The 21,496-nt window shown below is 39.9% G+C and overlaps 1 protein-coding gene across 4 annotated transcripts; it reads right to left on the bottom strand.

Annotated features, from left to right (window-relative positions):
* Positions 1-1,700: 1,700 nt before the first annotated feature.
* Positions 1,701-21,428, bottom strand: KRIT1 (KRIT1 ankyrin repeat containing). Of its 4 annotated transcripts, XM_088653600.1 has the most exons (18): positions 21,300-21,428; positions 20,293-20,331; positions 18,179-18,295; positions 17,296-17,455; positions 15,736-15,828; positions 14,600-14,729; positions 14,069-14,312; positions 13,836-13,951; positions 11,972-12,115; positions 10,426-10,582; positions 9,597-9,704; positions 8,622-8,778; positions 7,472-7,623; positions 6,786-6,952; positions 6,390-6,477; positions 5,059-5,265; positions 4,684-4,800; positions 1,701-3,019 (listed from the first exon to the last, which is right to left on the bottom strand). In XM_088653600.1, exons 3-18 carry the CDS (start codon positions 18,278-18,280, stop codon positions 2,951-2,953), a joined length of 2,211 nt encoding a protein of 736 aa, XP_088509726.1. In that variant the 5' UTR covers positions 18,281-18,295; positions 20,293-20,331; positions 21,300-21,428; the 3' UTR covers positions 1,701-2,950. The 4 variants fall into 4 exon arrangements, with proteins under 4 accessions (XP_088509726.1, XP_034985559.2, XP_060136751.2 ...); XM_035129668.3 differs by lacking the exon at positions 20,293-20,331 and having other exon boundaries at positions 21,300-21,427; XM_060280768.2 differs by lacking the exons at positions 20,293-20,331; positions 21,300-21,428 and adding an exon at positions 21,104-21,244.
* Positions 21,429-21,496: the final 68 nt, after the last annotated feature.

Raw genomic sequence — 21,496 nt, 5'->3', positions numbered from 1 at the left:
ATTAGGTCCAGTCGTGGCCGACTCTGGGGTTGCGGCGCTCATCTTGCGTTATTGGCCGAGGGAGCCGGCGTACAGCTTCCAGGTCATGTGGCCAGCATGACAAAGCTGCTTCTGGCGAACCAGAGCAGCACACGGAAACGCCGTTTACCTTCCCACTGTAGCGGTCCCTATTTATCTACTTGCACTTTGACGTGCTTGCTCTCAGTTGACAGTGTGCATGCACATGAAAGCTTATACCAGAACAAACTTAGGTCTATAAGGTGCTACTAGACAATCCCCCACCCAATTGTGTCAGACCAACACGGCTTCCTACCTGAATGTATATGTTGTTACCCAGACCCTAAGGGTTAAACTAGGAGGTAAGTGTGATTCTGGTATTCTGTTAAAGCAGCCAGGAGGTGCTTCAAGGGTGCAGGGGGAGGGCCCCACTCAAAGTTGCTTTCACAGAGCTAGGATATGGGAAAGTGGACCTATGGGCACTTGTAAGGATAACCTGGTTATCCATTGACACTTGATCAATGTATTGTAATTTTCATAGCAGAGAACACAAATCTGAGTGGTATCGTGCATGATTCCCAGGTAGTAAATTGGTCAGACTTGAATGGCAAGGCTTGATGAAAGAACTTGTGACTCAGCTGATGAATGAACCAGTAGGGAATACATGTTCTCTGGGCTGTGGTTCTCAGCAACTACACTGTAACTTACAAGGGCTGCGGCCAATGCAATTTGACCTAATGTTCTTGGAATGAGTTTGACCTAATGTTCTTGGAATCAGTCTGTTCCTGAAATTTCTCTGTAATAAAACAGCTGCTTTGAGATCTTGTATAGAATGTCCTGGGAGATTGAAGTGTTCTCCTACTGGTTTTTCAGTCTTATGGTTCCTGATGTCAGATTTATGTCCATTTATCCTTTGGCGTAGGGTTTGGCCTGTTTGTCCAATATAGAGAGCTGAAGGGCACTTCAGCTCTCTATATTGTGCCCTTCAGCTCTCTATAGACTGGAAAGGGAAGTTGCTGAATTGGAAATCATTACCAAGCTTAAAACCATGGAAGCACCTGGGATGAATAGAGATATCGGATTCTTATCTCATTATGCATGATCAAGCTTTCTTTAGCACCTCAGCCCAGGACTAATTGCAGCCATCAGCAGCCATTAACACCCATCTACAGGTTTACCACTCCCATCAGCCCATCTCCCATTCCCACCCACCACCCTCTGTATATATATAGGGTCTGACACTTCTGTTTCTAGTGTATCTGAAGAAGTGTGCATGCACACGAAAGCTCATACCAAAATATAAACTTAGTTGGTCTTTAAGGTGCTACTGAAGGAATTTTCTTATTTTGCTTCGACTCAGACCAACACGGCTACCTACCTGTAAACTAATCCTTTTAGCTAGAGATGCCAGGGACTGAACCTGGGACCTTCTGTATGGAAAATATGTTCTGTGCCACAGAACTATGGCTCCTCCACTCTGTTTGGATCAGAACCAAATATTTTACTCAGGCATGAAACAAATAGGAATGCCATGCATGAAAATGGCAGGCTCAGAAGGTTTCTTATAAAAGGCTACTTTTGTCAGAAATTGCCCAGATGATTACTAACAAAGCATGGAAATGAACAGGCCTACTGTCACTAGTAATGGTTTAGTCAATCAGACTTTTTGTTTTAAATAAAACACACACACTAGTTTTCACAAGTCTTTGTACAAAGAATATATTATTTAAAAAAACTGTACTTAATAAACATAACAATAAATTAGCAAAACAATTATTTCATAAGTATAAAAGGCAACAAAGTACACAATACTTTAGATTTCTTTCAACGAAGTTCTTCCTGCGTTGCAGCTAAAAAAATTATGCTTAAAGAGGATACACTGAAATAAATGGACTTGAGTTAATCATGTCCATTTAGTTCAATGGATGGACTCTTTTTGACCTAGCTAGATCTAACCCCCGACTCTTTCCATGCAATATTCTAAATATATAAGAAGGTGTTGTTTTTAATCAAATTAAATTCTAAACAAAGGGGTAATAAAGAAAGCAAAGTTTTTTGTTGTTGTTTCTTTTAAGAAAATCAGGCTAGGGAAGTTGCTGGCTTTCTTTTCTGGCTACAGCTCTTTGCACTGGATTGAATGCTGCTCTAGAGGTCCCCAGATCTTGTTACTTTTGGGGAATTTAACTACAGTATAGCCACTTGTTACTAGGCTGACTATTAAAGGTTATTTTGCAAGTTTCACTACATTCCTCCAATTATTCTCTACTTCAATAGTTCACACATGCTATGACAGATAAATGTAGTAAAACTTGCAAAGCAATCTTCTGTTGGGTAGCCGAGGTGCAAAATCTTCTTTATTGCCTATTTTAAACAAGAATACAGTCGTACCTTGGGAGTTGAACGGAATCTGTTCCAGAAGTCCATTCGACTTCCAAAACGTTCAAAAACCAAAACACAGCTTCTGATTGGCTGCACAAAGCTCCTACAGCCAATCGGAAGCCACAGAAGTTCCATCAGACATTTGGCTTCCAAAAATAGTTCGCAAACCGGAACACTCACTTCCAGATTTGCGGTGTTCAGGAGCCAAAACGTTCAAGAACTCAGCTGTTTGAAAACCAAGGTACGGCTGTATAGACTTACAGTGCGATCCTATGCGAGTTTACTCAGAAGTAAGTCCTATTGTTTCCAATGGGCCTTACATCCTATTGCGTTTTCAACTGCTGTTGGTTATATGCACATTTTTTCTCAATGCATGTTATGGTTTTTAAAATAACCCCCCCCCAACATTATTATAAAAATAACAGATATATTCTATTTTACAAATAAACTCCTGTATGAAGTCCAATAGAGAGCATATTTCATCCTGTATATCTCATATACATACAAGGCTTTTATTTACAGAAACAAAAAATGTGCTTAATGTAGCTAATTGCATAACCATTCTCCATTTATTTCAGTTACTTCTTTCACTGGGAACCAGCTGGCTGCTTAATTTCATCAGCAATTTTACAACAAGTCCCGCCTGCAAACAGAAAAAAACAAATCAGGGTTTCCCAAACAGCAGTCATATGACATATTCTATCCGGTATTTTGTGAATGGAACCCACTTGTGCAAGTGGGCATCCCTGCCCCTCTTCCCCACTCCAGTTCTCTGCATCCCAAAAAACATCTACTGGAGGTTGGGAAACTTTCAGGAAATTCCATGGGAGCTGCAGTGAGAATAACTCAAAGGATTGTTTTTGGAATTACAGCCTTAAATGCTCAGTGCAAAGTCAGAATGTCATGTTCTTTTTAGAGCTGGAAGTAATTATTTTTATTGGGCTGCATCCAATGTTGTGAGCAGGTCTGCTTGTATAAGGAGGCTTTCTTGTCACTATCTCCACCCTCCACTTACCCTCTTGAGAAACCTGGGGAAACCCAGTCAGATGCACAGCATATAAATAAGAAAATTATTATACTATTATAATCTTTCATGAAGGTCGAGGAACCTAGGACATCATGGGAGTGGGGAATTGCCAAAAACTGGGCAGAAGCAGCTTGTGCAACCTATGCACCTTAATTTGGGATACTTCCCTGTTCTATCTATCAGGAGTGAATTCTTTTGACTACAGTATTTGTGTAAAAACTCATGTCTCTTTGACCTTTACCCTTTTTATAGGAGACACCAGAATCTCATCTTAATTTAATATAGTATAACCTTAATTTAAATATGATGAAAAACCTTAACCTGAGTCCACAGTGCAGGTAGAAAGAATAACTTTAGTTCGAAATCTGCTTTTATAAAATATTAGTCAAATCAGCCTTCCCCAACCTGATGCCCTCTCAATGTTTTGGACTACAATTGCCATCATCCCCTGCTGGTCTGGGATGATGGAAGCTGTAGCACATGGCATCTGAAGGGCACCAGGTTCGGGAAGATGGCCCAAGCTATTTTGTGAGACTAGGATAAATAACATTTACAAATAGAGATAACTGCTTGTTAGTGTTGAAAATGCATGCACCGTGGACTATAAAGAGTGTGAACTGGTTCTAAGCACAGATTTTTAGAGCTCTATGGCAGACATTGAATATTTTTTAAACAGCTGAGTGGTGTTACTTGTTCATCTGCCTAAATCAAGCTAATGTGCAGAACTACTGTGTTTCTTTAAACCAATGCTAGTCCCATCATCAGCATTATTCTCCAATACTAGGTAAAGATAAAGGAACCCTGGACAGTTAAGTCCAGTAAAGGTGACTATGGGATGTGGCACTCATCTTGCTTTTCAGGCTGAGGGAGCCAACGTTTGTCCACAGACAGATTTCTGGGTCTTGTGGCCAGCATGACTAAACTGCTACTGGCACACAGAGGAACATGACGAGTGCCAGAGTGCATGGAAATGCCATTTACCTTCCTGTTGCAGCGGTACCTATTTATCTACTTGTGGTGGTATGCTTTCAAACTGCTAGGTTGGCAGAAGCTGGGACAGAACAACAGGAGCTCACCCCACCGTGTGGATTTGAACTGCCAACCTGATTGGCAAGCCCAAGAGGTTCAAGTGCTGTAGACCGCAGTGCCAACCACGTCCCCTCTCCCAAACTAACAGCAATTGATATCTGTCCTAAAATGTAACTGTTAGGTATGCTCAGCACCAGGGAAAAATTTGGGATGGGGAGTTGAGGAATGTGTGAAATCAGTAGTTTGCTTACCTGCTTGGTATGGACAATAAAGCTCATTTTATTTTCCAGACTATGTATTTGAAAACAGCTGTCTCCATCTCCCAGCTGCCACATAAAGCAACCATATCTTAAAGATATCAGCAATGCCTGTCAATATAAAGGAAACAAGATGAAAGGCCAACATTATCTATAAATTTGACACAAAGTAAAAGTGCTTTCCTCAATAAGCTACACATGTGCTCACTGTCTGACATATTTTGTTCTGAATTACAAAAAATAAATGAAATACTACTATGTTAAATGGAATAACAATATTATTGACATATGCTGTATGGAATATGCACACTTTATGCATTATGTTCACAGATAGTGGTAAGACTTAAAACTGAAAAACAAAGACTGTACCTTTGTTTCCATATTGAGAAGATGCAATCCTTTGACATTTACACCTACATACACTCTGATGACTTTATGATTGCTTGAGCTTGCTTTTGTGAATACTTGTCCTGTGAAAAAAGCAGCCCCATAGGTAGGAATCTCCCAGCAGGTCTGCAAAAACATGCGCTGCAGGTGATGCATCTCTTTACTCACGCCTTCACTAGTACTGAGATTCTGCAAATACAAGTTGACATACCCACAAAAGTTGAGATTTTAACTTCTATTTGGATCCAGATTCTTTGCACAGGGTGAAATGCCAGAAATACTTTGCTTAAGGATACTCTGTTATGCAATTCATATGAACACATACAAGATGGAAAGAAACCATGTCATTGACTTCAATAAGAAATTTTGGGGAGGGGGGGGGAGATCAGGAAGTTAAATTGCATTTAGCATTTCTGCTAAACCTGGGATCATGGTTTGATTCTCCAAAATAATCCACACACGGTAAGCCAAGGAGAAACCGTAAATACCCCTTAGTTTGTTTGGACAGAAACAAACCCTGAGCCCAGGTTCAAACATAGTGCTATGCCAAACCATAGCTTAGTCCCCCAGCAGCATATGACCAGTGGAGAAGAAGCAATCAATCAGATTTTATTCGACCGTCAGTCAGAAATAAACATTTATCCATACAAAAATTAAAACATCTAAAGGAACTTAAAACTTAAACCGACAATAAGAAGTAGGCTATACATTTAGATTCATGTCAATGCTGTCAATTTTGACTTTACGACGCTTAAGGGCCAGAAAAAGAAATTTGGCCACCAAGGAGGCTGTTGTTCCAGTAAACTTGTTCAGCAGAAACAAGTTCAGCTACAGGGCTAAGTTGGCCTAGGAGTGGAGCTAGAATGGGCAGATCAAAAGAATATGTTCAGTTGACTCGACCAATACCTCTGATTCCAGGACACCTAACCTAGCAGCAGTGAGGAGAAGAAGCAATGCATTCATATTACACCAGAGCTTATTTTAACAATAGTTTAATGTGGCATGCAAAGCTGGTCACCAATAGCAATGACTCAAAAATTTGCAGTTAGACCTCTTTGTCAGCATTTTATTTTTGTTGCCCTAACATTTCCAGAAAATAAAAGGCATTTTAAATTATTAATGGCGAGAGTCAATTTTACTGTATGTAGCCAAAGGCCTTTACAATGGATGACAGAAAATAAAAGGAAAACTTTCATCCAAAATCACACAACGTAGCCTGTAGCAGTTTACAATATAAAAAGAAATTAACAACATTCAAATTTACGATCGGAGTGTTTTCAGGTTTTCTGACATTATGTTGCTCAGCATCGTACCTTGTATTCATGAAGTATTCGATTTGTCCAGTGAGGTGCCTTGCTTTTTAATTTGGTGATTGGTACTATAGATTTTAAGTTTTCTTCACTGTAAATAAAAGCCAAACATGTTTAACCACTTTTATAAGATTGAACAGATAAAAAACAAAATCTGTTTGCCTTTATCAACAGTTCATGCATGCAAATAGGCTATAATGCACATTATAGCATTCTTGCACATTATAGCTGCTCAGGTGATTGGTTAAGTCACCTTTAACTGTATTGGTCACCTATGTAGAAGCGAGGGTGTCCAGAATCAGCCGACACCTCCAATCATGAAATAGCCTTTTAGACTCTCTTATCTGAATATCTTCATTTTAAAACAAAAAGCATATCAATATTTTAAAATCCACTCACTTTAGGAAGCCTTGCTTGTGCTTTTTACTTTCATAATTTCCATAGACTATTTGCAGCAGCAGACTTGCAAGTGTTATCAGCTTGGCATCAGGTGACGTATAGAAACCCTTTAATAAATTGTACCTGGCCTCATCAAATAGGATAAGAATAGCCAGTGGATCCTCAGTCTATGGGCACAGAAAATAAAATGTGTCTATATTAAAATTTTAAACATCATTAGTTCTTATTTTATTTGCTCAGTAGCAAAGCAATTCATGTAGTTATTTAAATTTTAAGCTCAAGTCAGTTATTTAAAACAAAATAAATGTAAAATAATGTTTAAAAGCTTGATTAAAAATTATACATCACAACTTAGATCTAGCTGCCCACTTAACAACAACAACAACAACCTTATTATTTATACCCCGTCCACCTGGCTGGGTTTCCCCTGCCACTCTATTTATCATAGCCTTCAGATGTTGTTGGACTACAGCTCCCATCACTCCCAGCCAGCATGGTCAGCAGTTGGGGATGATGGGAGTTGTAGTCCAGCAACATATGGAGAGTATCACGTAGGCTTCCCTTGGCCAAGCTGTATTATCTGGAAAAATCAGAAGAACAAACTAAGTGAAATCATTATACTGGACTCTGTCTAGAGATTCAGGCATTGAACCTGAATTTGATATATCAGAACATAAAATGCCAACCTTTTTTTCAAGCTCTAAAGGAAGTCTTACATCCCTCCTCAGGAAAAGCTGTGGGGTTTCCCTTTGAGGATCCAGGTTTGTCAGTTCAGTGAGTATTTCTGTCCAGTCGCGAACGTGCTGCAGAGGCTTGTGATATGGTTTCAGCTGGAGATCTACACAACAAAAGCTCTTTAATTAAATAAATGCATACAAGACAATGTCTCAGTATGTGTATCAAGTATGTGTGAATGCTATACAGTACTGAGTATGTTTTGAAAGAAGGCAGGATTATAAAAGCAAAATGTCATAAATAGCAATGTTACATATTTCCTATTGTCCTTTGGCATCTGTTGAAGTTCTTTCAACAATCTTACATGGATTACCCCCCGCAGTTGATATCTGTATTGGACTTGAATGGCACGCATACATGTTTTTATACGTGTGATTGCTCCACATGTGTTTTTATTGTATTGTACTGCTTTAGGATGTCTCTTGTTATTTATGAGGCACATAAAACAAGTCAACTGAATATGCATGGTACTGTCAGCATCTCTGCCAACCATGCAAATGCAATGTGGTCTACACCAGTTACCAGTGTCCTAGAAAAATGGATACACTTAACAAAAAGTGCAAAAGTCAGCTTTCTGTCAGAAAAGGCAGAAACACTAAGAGCTCAGTCCTTTTGTCAGCTTCAGCTAATATACCAGCTACAATCGTAGCTAGAGGCATAGTTTGCTGCTGGTGTTTAGGTGAACCATTTAAACTATTATACTGTAATGCATTATACTTGGATCTGTCTTTAAAAGTTTTGAAACTACAGCTGGTCCAAAAGTTGGGCTGCAAGATTATTAACTAAGACTGAAAGTTTTGATCATATTACGTCACTGCTTTGTCAGTTCACAGGCTCTCAGTTTCTAGGTCCAATTTAAAGTTCTACTCGTAAACTTTGAAGCTCTTAAAGGCTTGGGAGCAGGTCATGTGAAAGACTGCTTTCTTCAGAACCTCTTCAGAGATCCTGCTTCAAAGGAGGAGGGTGGCTCCTAGGGAGAGAGCATGGACAACCTCTGGCACATGGGCCAAATTAGGCCTGGAAGGGTCCCTATTTTTGCCTGAAAGACTGTTCTTCCCCATCTACCCCACACCAGATGTCATCAAGATACCAATTACTTACTAAGATTTTCAGAACAGATCCAAATAGTGAAATACTGTTGTGTCTCTTGAGAAAGACGCATTCCTTCCATTATCTGTTGCACAGTGGTGTTGTTTCCATGTTTCAACTCCACAGAGCGGTATGACCCATCCATTCGATAAATCCGTACCTTCTCATACTAGAGGAAATAAATGAAAACAGGAAATACTGAAACCTTGCCTGGCCCTGGTAGCAAGCCAAAATTTGTGGGTGCCAGTACCCTGCCCCCCTCCAAGTGGAAAAAGGGGCAATATGGGTGTCTAAGCATCCCTGAAACGAGACACATGGTCAAGGATGATACACTTCTCCAGGTACAAGCTCAGGAGAAGAGTCAGAGGTCCCCTGTGTCAAGCTCTGCTTCCGAGGCCCATTGCAGCACAGATGACATAGGGAAGCACATTCAAATGGTATGCTGAACTGAAATTTTGAGACTTGCACTATTGCAGGTTGTTCTGCTGCGCAAGAATTTATTCATTATAGAAAGTCCATTGAAATAACTCTGAGGAGAAAATATTTGAGAAGGTCTGTGGTGTTAACAAATTGGATTAAAATGGAAATGATAAATTCTACTCAGCAGCATCTTATGTTTATGGGCTTGCCATAACACCATGTCACTACACATGAGATAATTGTAGGTTGCAGAGGGATTGTGCTGTGCAGGTTGGAGACGAGGTCGGGGCAGCACAGACTCACTAGCAAAGCTTGCCCCTGCCACGATACCCATACAGCCTCAACCTCACCACTGCCCTGCCCCATCATGGTAAACGGCAGCAATGCATCTGTCAGTAATGCGTCTATCTATGGCACTGCCGCACCACACCAACTGCTCCTGGATAATGCTTCCTTTTGCTTTTTGTTAAAAATATATGTATTGGTTTTTAACAAATACAATAACCATTAAACACTTCCTTTTGCTTTTAAGGACCTTTTTCTAAAATCTGAAAGGTCATTGCATACCTGTTTGTTTGCGGCCTCTTTCAGCAAGTTGGCTGTTTTTGCCCACTCATTTTGTTTGTTCTCTTCACAGACATTCAGTGGGGTTCTTCCTTGTTGATCAGTGATGTGCTACATACAAACAGAAACAATATGAGATTCAAAACACAGCTTTCTAAATGCAACATAGAAACCTGGCTTATGCTGTGTTAGGCCACTGGTCCACCTGGCTCAGAACTGCTTACACAATGACTGGCCGGGGCCACCCAGTGTTTCAGAAGGAAGCCTTTCTTTCAAAGGCTTTCAAAAACCCTGGGACCTTTTGCATGCTAATCATGTGCTCCACTATTAACTACAGCCCCTCAAGTAAAGGCTGCAACATCCACTGCCCCCTTCTTGGAAAGTACCCTTCACTTATCAACTGGCATGACTCCATTTCTGAACTGTGTTTTCCAATCCTACCACCAAAGAAAAGAATCATGCCCATGATTAGGAAATTAAGGTTTAAAAGCACTTCCAGATGCAGTGTTCTGTGGGGTGTTCAATGCTCTGAATTAGAGCGCACCACCTGTCTTAAACATTTTCATGGTACTGTTCAAAGTGCTGACCATGGTGCCAATTCTTCCTTGCGCAAACTGCAATGATAGGAATTACTTCTTTGCAATCGGAATTACTTCTTTGAAGTATTTACTGTTGTGTTTCCTGCTCCACAATACTGTCATTCCTTGGAATGACTTCAAGAAACATCTTAATTTTTTAAAAAAATCTTTTGCAAATGGAAGTATGAGCCACTGTTCAAAAGCAGAATTTAATTGTATAAGAAACCATGATTGAAATTACAAATATATCTTACTCTATCAATTTCTGGGTGGTTTAGGAGAATCTGTACAATTTCGGCATGCCCACCCCCAGCAGCAAAGTGAAGAGGCGAGCTGAGCTGTCCATTGAGCAAGTTTGGATTGCATTTTCCTTTCTCTAACAACATTCGAGTAGCTTCAACTTTACCATACCTACACAGAGAACAAATACAAATAAAGGTAAGCTTGCATATAGTCTATGAAATGGTTCCAAAGACACATGTAAGAAGCTGCACTTAATTATTTTAGTTCAGTCTAAGTGTCTGAAACACTACCAGCATTCTGGAATAAATTCATGCCCCACAAAAATAATTAGCATTTGCAATTTAAGGAAATTCACTTAGTTATGGGAGAAGTTACTATTCTAAAAGAAATAATTCAATTTTTCCAATAATTAAGAATATATGAGGGTTTCCCCCAAAACATTTTACATACATTTTTAAATTAAATTCTAAGTACATTTTTTGCACAAAGCCTCTCTTACAGCAGTGGTGCATTTCATTAAAGCTGGCCCTAGCCCAGGCACCCCCAAACTTCGGCCCTCCAGATGTTTTGGACTACAATTCCCATCTTCCCCGACCACTGGTCCTGTTAGCTAGGGATCATGGGAGTTGTACGCCAAAACATCTGGAGGGCCGCAGTTTGGGGATGCCCTAGCCACTTAACTGGATTGCCAGTTTCTATAGCATTTGCAAAGTTACCACAAAGTCTGGGTTACCTTTGAGTTGCCAGAACTTGTGGTTTCTCCTGCTCCTAATAAACCACAAGTTATAACCAAGGTTCATATAGTTCATCTAGGAGAGACAACCCACAACCCTGGGTTCAGACATAATACTAAGCCAAACAATAGCTTAGCTGTGGGTAGTACAGACAATGACAGGCCTGGGGGAAGAATGTGACAGTCTCAGCCTTCATTCGTTCATGCTAAACTGTGGTTTGGCTTAACATTACATGCAAGCTGGGCAACTAATGTGCAATAATTATCAGAAATTAGGAAAATGTCCATCTTTTTGATGGGGGCAGTCTATGTGCATGCAGGGAAGACTTCTGAGGGACACCAATACACCAAACTGCGCTTATCCATGAGTTTCAGTGGAATCTAGGCCTTCCACTATAGGAAATGGAGTGGCTTTGTTCCCACCATAAAGTTTGCTCAAGTTCAGCCTGATTAATCTACATGGGGTAAAGGGCAGCCATTCAGTTAAATGTGAAAAAATAACAAATTCATTTCAGTGGGGGTCCTATGATTCTAGCATGTGCAGTGAGCTTCACATTTTGCCCTTTCCCAAGTCTGTGCTAGACTACACCTGGTTTACTTTGCCCTCTAAAGCTCAGAGACACAGAGAAGTGAACAAATCCTCAGCTGCGGAGCCACACCCTTCACCCACAGAGCTGCCTTCTGGGTTCTATTTCTTAGCTACATTTGAGCATGACAAAAACTTGAACACACAGACGCACACATAAGCATGAAGACACAAACAGATGATTTTAATTATGAACAATTCCCTGTTTTGGAGTTCAATGCAAGAGTACTCTGCTCACCAGCATGCGTAATGGATGGGCGCCCAATGATCACTGTCCAGCTGGTTGACTGAAAAGTTTTCATTGAGAAGTTGACTCAATAACTCAGAATCTCCTTCACAAGCACTGCGATGAAGAGGGAAATCATCAACCCACTGGCGTTCCCTGGGGGGGGGGGGAGAAAGAAGATGTGATATTTCAGTCATGTTAAGCAACTGCTTCATCAAAAGTATCCTGTTGCTTTGATCTAAAGAGAAAAGGCACGAGACAGTAAAGGAGTTAGTTTTCCTCCCACTAATGCAATGCATCTGCATTTAAAACCTATTTTTACTTTACAGTCTTATTACACTGATGGGATATTTGACTTTTAAGAGCCAACACACTTTGAGGGGAAGTTAAAAGGCTGCTCATAGCTTTGACTGTGGTTGGTGCCACTACCCTCTCCAGCAAGGGACCTGAGATCATTACAGAACCTATGCAAACTTACTTTAAGTGACTGTTACATACCCTAAGTATCTAAGAAAAATTGGCAAATTCTGAATGCGCCCACCTCGATATCGGAACTGCAAATGGCAATAAACCAAATGAAGATGGGGAAAGCACCAGGGCCAGATGGACTTACTGCAATTTATTATAAAAAGTTTCAGGATGCACTTATAGAACCACTCAAGGACACCATTAACAGATTTTTGGTGATGGGAGTAGTTCCAGCTTCATGGAGACATCCATTCATTACTTGGATCCCCAAACAAGACAGCAACTTAAAAAAGACCAAAAATTACAGGCCTATTTCATTACTGAATTATGACTACAAACTATTTGCTACGATATTGGCTAATAAACTGAAAAGGACTGAGTCAGTCCACAGATACCAGCCCAGGTTTTTACCAGACTGACCAATGAAAGACAATATAAGAAATGTAATTAATTTAATAGAGTACTGTACTTGGAAGTAAGAAATGAAAAACAGGCTGCGCTAATCTTTCTAGATGCGGAAATTATTTATAATGAATTGGGGGGGGGGAATGTTTAAAACTACTTTGTTGGAAATAACCCAGACCAGTGCTTTTTTTCTTTAAAAAATGTTTAGGGGTACTCTCATTTTAACTCAAGAAAATCACCATTTTATAGTTCAAATTGGGGAAAATGAATACAGTAAATGAACAAAAGTACAAAGATTCACAAAATGTTTAGGGGTATGCGTACCCCTGCGTACCCCCAGAAAAAAACCACTGACCCAGACAGAAATTCCTAGGTGTCAGAAAAGGTTATTTATGTATGCAACAACTGTGGCCCATGTTTTGTTAGCCCAAAAATGGAAAGTCCAACTAAAGAGGACTGGCAACTTAAGTTGACAGAATATGCAGAACTTGCAGATTAAACATATAGAATAGGAGAGCAAGAAGAACATATATTTAATGAAAAGTGGACAGCGTTTATTGAATATATGGAAAATAACTTTATACAGCTGAAAACACTGGCAGCACTAAGATAAATTAAACAGGGTACTTAACTTTTGTTGGGTGAGAAACTGTGTAAAATACGCAGGAATGTACCGTATATGTAAAATGAACCATGGAAGGAAAAGAAGGGAAGTCACTGGATATTTTAAAGTTTGTAAAATATTTTATTTTGAAATGTAAAATTGGAAGCTTAATAAAAATTACAGTATTATGCAAACTCATGCAAACTTACGAAGGCGTATATTCTACTGAACATAATGGGACTTACTTATGAGTAAACATATTTAGGATTGCCCTGATCCACTCTGGAAGTGAATAATGCTTATAAAGTTTTTAAATAAATAAATAATAGGGGTTTGGACTTCAGGGGGTGATTCTTTTGTAAAAGAAAGAAATGCAAATGAATAAAAATAACACAGTACTTGTCTTCCATGACACTGCTCATGCTGCGTTGCCACTTTTCACGTTTTGGAATCTGTATTTTTGAATAGTCTGGGGCTCCGAGTCCAAAGTATGGATTTATAACCACTTTGTCGACCTGGAAATACCATATAAAGTGAAGAAGAAGAAAAAGGCTCAAAGTGCACCCTAATGAGCATTAAAAATCTAACACTGACATCAAAGCCCTCTTAAACTAATAAAGATCTCCTCTTACCCTATTGGTATACTGCAGATCTGAGCCAAATAAAGGGTTGTAGATGCACATGTCTGCCTTCTCAAGTGCCAGCATTTTACTCTTGATTTCCAACGCTGTGTATCCCATATGAAGTGAGCTCTCTGTCTGCCCAGGTTCAACAGAGTATGCAGGGTTTGTGACATTTGTTTTAATCCGCTCCAAGGGAGATGGTCTGAATAAAGCGGGGATTGAATGGGATTGTGAATGCCGTTCTTCTAACCACCTGCAGAACACAACGGGCAAAAACTTTTGAGCACTGTTGTTTTTATTGAAGATTAGCAAATAATTAGCACAGCATAACGTAAACACATAAGTAAGCCCTTAGAGAGATACACTGATACAAACACTTAAGAACAAATGCTTAGGACCTGCAACTTTTTTTTTAAAGTAAAACATGATCTGTCTTGAAATATTATGGTATGCAAAATGCTAAGAACACTTTAAAATATTTAATTATTTAGCATCATTTTCTTTTTATAGACTCAAGGAGTTCTGTTAAAAATGTCTTACTTATCCAAGTAAATTAACATTCTAGCTGTTACTGTAGCAAAGTGAGTACTGGATTCACTGCAGACCCTCATGATGTCTTGTAAGCAGTAGAAAACTGGACATCCAGGACTGTAGGCATATTTTGTATTATCTACAAAGGAGAAGATACTTTTTAAAACAAAAAGGCTGAACAAATCTTGTTTATTCTATTTTGCAATTTTGGCCTGATAACATTACATTTTGTTCTTATATTCCTATGCCCCACAAATTAAAAATTCCCAAGACTGCATTATTACATTCGTCAAAGTACATTATTTTGCTTCTGGAAAAATGCAGTTTTCTCCCAATATTAGTTGCAGTGTAACCTTGTTGAATGATGTTCCAAGAGCATTACGGCCTCAATTCTATTCCCATTTACCTGAGAGTAATCCCCACTGAATTCAATGAGACTTGCATCTGTGAATACATGCATAGGATTGCACTGATGGGCACAGACTGAATATAATTTGTGATTTAATCAGCAGTAAGCAACCCTACTCTGAGGCCTCACAAACACCAGTGCCTGATGCAGCTTGCCAGAACCCTTTCTCTCCCTTTCCCGCTCCTCTCAAAGTAAAATGGTTACACTTGTCTTCAACTGAACTTTTCACATGCCTCCTGATCCTATCGCTTACTACATCCTCAACCTCTTTGCCACCTTCAGCGCAACTGACCATCCTCTCTCATCCTCATAAATAAAATGTTTCCCCCCTTTCATTTTGAAAAAGAAGTTCCATGTCTTAAAAGCATTCAAGTGTAGCCCTGAGTGGAACTGGTTGGTGTGAAATCGTAGGATTGCGCGATTCATGTACGTTTTAAAGAAAATGATATTAACATTTGCTAATTACCCTGTTTCTCATATTTTAAGACATACCCATAAAATAAGCCATAGCAGGATTTTTAAGCATTCAAGGAATATAAGCCATACCCTGAAAATAAGACATAGTGATAGGCGCAGCAGCAATGCCGGCCATGGCAGGAGGAGGAGGAAAAATATAAGACATCCCCTGAAAATAAGCCATAGTGTGTTTTTTTGAGGAAAAAATAAATATAAGACATGTCTTATAATATGAGAAACACGGTATGTGCCGCTTTAATGTTAACATTTTTATTTTTACCTTTGACTACTGTTGGTACAACAAAAAGGGATGCATCCTTGCCTGCCTTCTCGCCATCAAGAGGGAAAGTCTTCATTAACAGAACTCGTTTTCCTGTATACAATAATAATCCTTTAATAATTAAATGGCTGAAATTATCCTCCTGTTTCCTCATCTGTCTTTCCTGATAACACGCAATGTATTGAAAACTGGATGGCTCAACATGAGAGTTCAATCCAGAACAGTAGAACCACCAACTGCCATGTTGATCCATCCAGATACATTCTGGGGTACTGTGAACCCCGGCAATTCTCCTGAATTCTCAAGCTGTAGCTGTGGCCAAGATTAATGTTCACTAGTTTTGGCTGTTATCAATCAGGATCTGTCATTGCTGCCATAATAGCCAGGTGTCTGTGATCCAGTGCTTGGGCTGTATCCAACTAATTATACTCAGTGTAAGATCCAGTGAAATCAATGGACCTAAGTTACCCATGTTAATTAATTTTAATGGGCAGGATTCAACTAAACTGTTGCATGCGTGGGACAAGGTCCACATATATAATAGGACTTTCTCGCCCCTCCCCTCATGGTCCTTAAATCTGCTCTGGAGGGTTGGAGAAAACCCCAGAACAGGTTTAGAAGGCTTGGGGGGAGGGGGGGAAATCCCACTGCTTGAGATGACTTAGTTTCCTGCACACATACTCCACTGAGTGATACATTGAATTCTATCCCCATAGGTGCACTATGAGTACAACTAACATTGGATTTAACCCTTTGTTAATTGTTAGGCTACAATAGCACACTCTATATGGGGCTGCCTTTGAAGATGGCTTGGAAGCTTCAATTAGTGCAGCCACCCATTTGATTAAGTTTTCCTCTGCTCTTTCCAGGTGTGATTTAAAGCTCCATGTTCGAGCACCCGTTTGTTTGGGGGGGGGGGTTTTGCTTCAGAACTTGCCCTGCAAAAACCCACACTTTAAAGCTGAATCGCAGCAAGCATCAATCTGTGGAAAACCCGAACTGACATTTGTTCCAATTCAGCTTTAAAAGAGTGGGTTTTGAGGCAGGGGGGGACCACACTCGGACATGGAGCAAGCATTAAAACGTGGGTCTCTGCCTGAAAAGAGTTGGGCAAAAGGTAAGTATGGATGAGCCCTAATAGGAGGGATCTCATTATACCTGTAATATAACAACTGCAGTGACACCCAGTTAGTTTCAAGGCACAGGGTTTTTTTTAACTTTTAAATGACCTAGGCTCCAGTTGACTGAGTAAGCACCCTTTTCTGTACCTGTCTCCCCATAGTGGGGAGACTTCAAATGAGTGCTTGCTCCAACTTTCTCTTCTTCCTGAGAACAGATTGGCACCACAGCTCTTCTTTCAGAACCTCTCCTTTAGCCAGATGAGAACTTTCTTAACTTCAAAAAAGAAGTAAAAAATCTTCATATTCTGACAAGCATTATGGAGAATAATGAAGATTGTTGTTTTAGCTGTACTGACTGTCATTGGTTATCAGGCAGAATATAAATGGGGTTGGGGAGACTGGCCTGGTTATTTTAGAAAGCAGAAACAGCGATCCTTACCTTTAACACCTTGATTTCCTGGTGAAATTGGTTTGGTGGTTTCTATTATATAATCCAAGATCTTTTGGGATATATCGCCACCTCCTTGAATTTTAGTTTCCAGCAACATTTTTCTTCTTTTTTTCTTGTGTCCTTCGATGGGAACTTCAAGCAACAAAATCTGATGAAAATCAAGGTAAACATTAGTTAATACAAAGATCCGTATTTATTTTGAAAGAAGAATAGCACTGTCAAAACAGAGGCTGCCCTTGCACTCATATACTTAGGATGAGATATACCAATGTGCAAGCTTTACTTTTCAGGCAATGCCATGTTGGCATGAAATGTAGATAAGGTAAAGGGACCCCTGACCATTAGGTCCAGTTGTGACCGACTCTGGGGTTGTGCCGCTCATCTCACTTTATTGGCCGAGGGAGCCAGTGTACAGCTTCCAGGTCATGTGGCCAGCATGACAAAGCCACTTCTGGCGAACCAGAGCAGCACACGGAAACGACGTTTACCTTCCCACTGTAGCGGTACCAATTTATCTACTTGCACGTGCTTTCAAACTGCTAGGTTGGCAGGAATGAAATGTAGATAATGGTCAACAAAAATGTCACTAGCGTCAAACTACTTCCTGAGTTTCTGTCTGTACCTAGGACTAGGATGCTATTCTCACTGATGCTACACCTTAATTTATACGTCCTTTTAAATGTGTTCATGGGAGAAGGGTTAGTGTTTTGTTTTAACTATGTATTTTGTGTTTCTATTTTTATGTTGTGAACCACCCTGTGTTCCTTGGATGTAGTAGACAAATTTTAACAACAACAACAACTTCCTACAATAAAAAACCCTCCCATTTAATGCATTTTCAATGCCTCCTAACAAATAAGAATGATCTTACCTCATATGATTTAGCACGATATTCACGAGAATTCAGGCTTGCAGCATTCTTTGGGCGGATTACAGCTACATATGCTTCAGTTATTACCTCTGGGTTGCCCATGGTTTGTTAATATATCTATTTTAGTGAAAAAATAAACAGAATCCAAAGATTATATCTGAAGAAACAAGTTTTTTTAAAAGGAAACAACCACCACAGATGTTTTCCCCACTTTAAAGTACTGTATGCTAGTAATTTTCTTTCTCTCCCTCTCTATCCTCCCTGAATAAAGAAAGGAAATCTTCATTTTGCTTTGAGCATTTTGAGGACTGTCCTGAAAATTCAAAATAATTTATAATGAAGCCATTGCTTAAATATCTTTGTAGAAATGGAAACAATAAGTATAATTTTAAGTAGCTTACATGAAATGGCAAACAGTGTGACACTAAAAACATGTTCAATAATACCGGTACAACAAGGACAGTATAAGCACAGGCTGGCTGATCAGGAACCACACATGCAATAACCACCTCTGTGTGTGGTTTCTGAGGCTAGATCTGTATTCAGCTTTGAAGGTTTGTAGTTTGCAATGACTGATTAGGATCTGGGTGCACATAGCTTGAGAGATTACATAGCTCTCAGTTTTGACAGTGTCAGTCAGCTGGGGTGCAGGGAGAAGGGACTGAACCAAGACCTCTTTCTCTGTCAGGATATATGGGACAGGAAGAGCTTGGATTCAAACATCCCACTTAAAATAAGTAGTATGCTATCAAAGCTCATAACATTGGCAATCTGTTAGAAGGCCAGGGGCATGAAACACTGTGCTGCACTGTGTTAATCTATTGTTTTTGTTTGCAGATTTTAAATTGGGATCATGTCATGAAACTTAAAATTTCATTGAAATCCAAACAAATAACTTTCATGTAATGTGTGTTTGGTAACAGGATCTAAGCTGAGACTGTTGAGATTTTGAGACTAAATAAAGTGGTAAATTTAAACATTTTTATACAGGATGTAGCATTTCTCAAATCAACAATAAACACTGTCAGTCCAAGTGCAAAACTGTATCTACACCTTAATTTCTAAATCTGCCTTCACCTTTCTCTTTAAGCTGAGAAACTACCTTAAATTTCATGTAGACTTCGTGAAAACATTAAAATCAAAAACTGCAGGTCAAACAGCATCAGGTGTTTTTTCATCAACATTAGAAGTGTGAAATTTGTAAAGATTGTATGGTGACAAGCAGTTCAATCCATAGCCCATTTAAGCTGAGCATTAATCCTACACAGAGAAACTTTGGGCACAGTGACCACTAGCCAAAACCAAGCGGCTGCCTGGAGCCCATACATATCCCTAATTCACCTTCTGGGTCTTTATGAGATTAGCAATAAAGGAAGATTAAGTGAGCAAAATGAATCCTATCGCAGGAATGGGAGCGGGGATCTTATGGGAGAGGCAGCACTGAAAATCTATTGCTTGGGGCTGGCCTACGACATTCTGCAGTTGTGGGCAAAGGACAAGAGGCTGCCTCCTCCCTGTGCCATATACAGAAGCAGACTGAACTGCCAGTTGATTGTTGCTTCAACATTGGATAGCATCTTCCACAGCAGGGGTCAGCAACCTTTTTCAGCCATGGGCCGATCCACTGTCTCTCAGACCATGTGGTGGGCCAGACTATATTTTGGGGGAAAATATGAATGAATTCCTATGCCTCACAAATAACCCAGAGATGCATTTTAAATAAAAGGACACATTCTACTCATGTAAAAACACGCTGATTCCCAGACCGTCCACGGGCCGTATTTAGAAGGCAATTGAGCCGGATCTGGCCCCCAGACCTTAGGTTGCCTACCCCTGTTCTACAGCACTCAGTAGCTGGCTAGTTTAGGAAGGCTAGGATAGCCGGTGTAACATGGACAGCTCTGTCCTCCAACAGAAGGGAATGTGGAATGGCTAAGGGAAGACAGCTAAAGGAGTGCCCACCCACTTATGTCCCAGTACCTGCCACCTAAAGCAGTCACCTCGTTCTGCCTAATGGTAGGACTGGCCCTGAGAAAAACAAATGCATAGGTCCAACATACATACACATCTGGCCATACCCTTGTTCTATATGTTAATTATTCTAGGATAATTACCATTCCATGATTTCATGTCACTCCATTGGTAAGAATGCGCTGAAAATATAACCAAATCTCATCCTTTTATCACCTTAATAGTAAATACAACATATCACATTTTTGTATTGCATTAGATTGTTATAAGATGTACATTTTTTGTTTATTCAGTCTGTAAACCGCCTTGAGTATTGTAAGATAGAAAGATGGTATACAAATTAAAAATGATGATGATGATGTCTGATACTCAGAATTGCTCTGTGAAATAATGACAGTCCTGGTCCCATATTCAGAATCATTACTTTGGAATAATAATAATACTAATTTTATTATTTATACCCCACCCCATCTGGCTGGGTTTCCCCAGATACTCTGGGCAGCTTACAGCACATATAAAAACATAGTAAAACATCAAACATTAAAAAGTTCCCAAAATAATAATCTGATGCCAATGGAAGCCACGCATTGTCAAGAAGAACCATTTAACTTCCTCAATTATGAGTTGGACAGACTGGTAACAGCTGAGTAAGTACCACCAACCTGTGCATGTTTATTTTTAAGTGATTGACATTATTGTATTCATCAGACTCCAATGGTAAAAGATGTGCAGACTGGCACCCCTGTTAAACTGTTGCAGCAAAATAAATAAATGGGTATTGTGGTACATTAAAAGATTTGTTGTGCCATAAGTGCCATAAGCTTCCACAGAGTATAGCTCTAACCCACAAAAACTTACAATGCAATAAATTTCCCAATCTGTTAGATTGCCCAATAAACCTTAATTTCCCTGTCCTTTAGACTCTCAAGTACATCAGCTTTGCCTCGACGGTACCTTAAAGCTGCTGCGGGTGTGGGTTCCCATATTTGCATAAATAGCTCAACCTCAGAAAAACAAAAACAAAAAAAAATAGAGACTTCCTGACTATAAGAAGGGTCCAGTCCACCTTTTCATCCTGGGCAGTTTTCCTATGTGCAAGGGTCATTCTGTTTCCTCCCGCAGGAGAGCATTCCAACAGGCAGCCCCTCACCTGCAACCTGAACCCGGTGCGGGGGTCCCTTTACCACGGAACGCAGCCGATAGCTCTCAAGATTCCCCGGAGGCGAGAGGACTTGCTCCCGAAGTAGATGCGCTGTCGTTTTCTGAGAGCTGACGAATCTGAGGCAGAGAATTACAGTACTTACCGGCGGGAGAAGGATACGCCGCCAACTCCGGATTGTGGAACGT

The sequence above is a fragment of the Zootoca vivipara genome, chromosome 11, assembly GCF_965207765.1.
Source record: "Zootoca vivipara chromosome 11, rZooViv2.hap1.1, whole genome shotgun sequence".
NCBI classification, from domain to species: domain Eukaryota; kingdom Metazoa; phylum Chordata; class Lepidosauria; order Squamata; family Lacertidae; genus Zootoca; species Zootoca vivipara.
The sequence above is the reverse complement of the archived record's forward strand: the minus strand, read 5'-3'. Positions and strand labels throughout refer to the sequence as shown.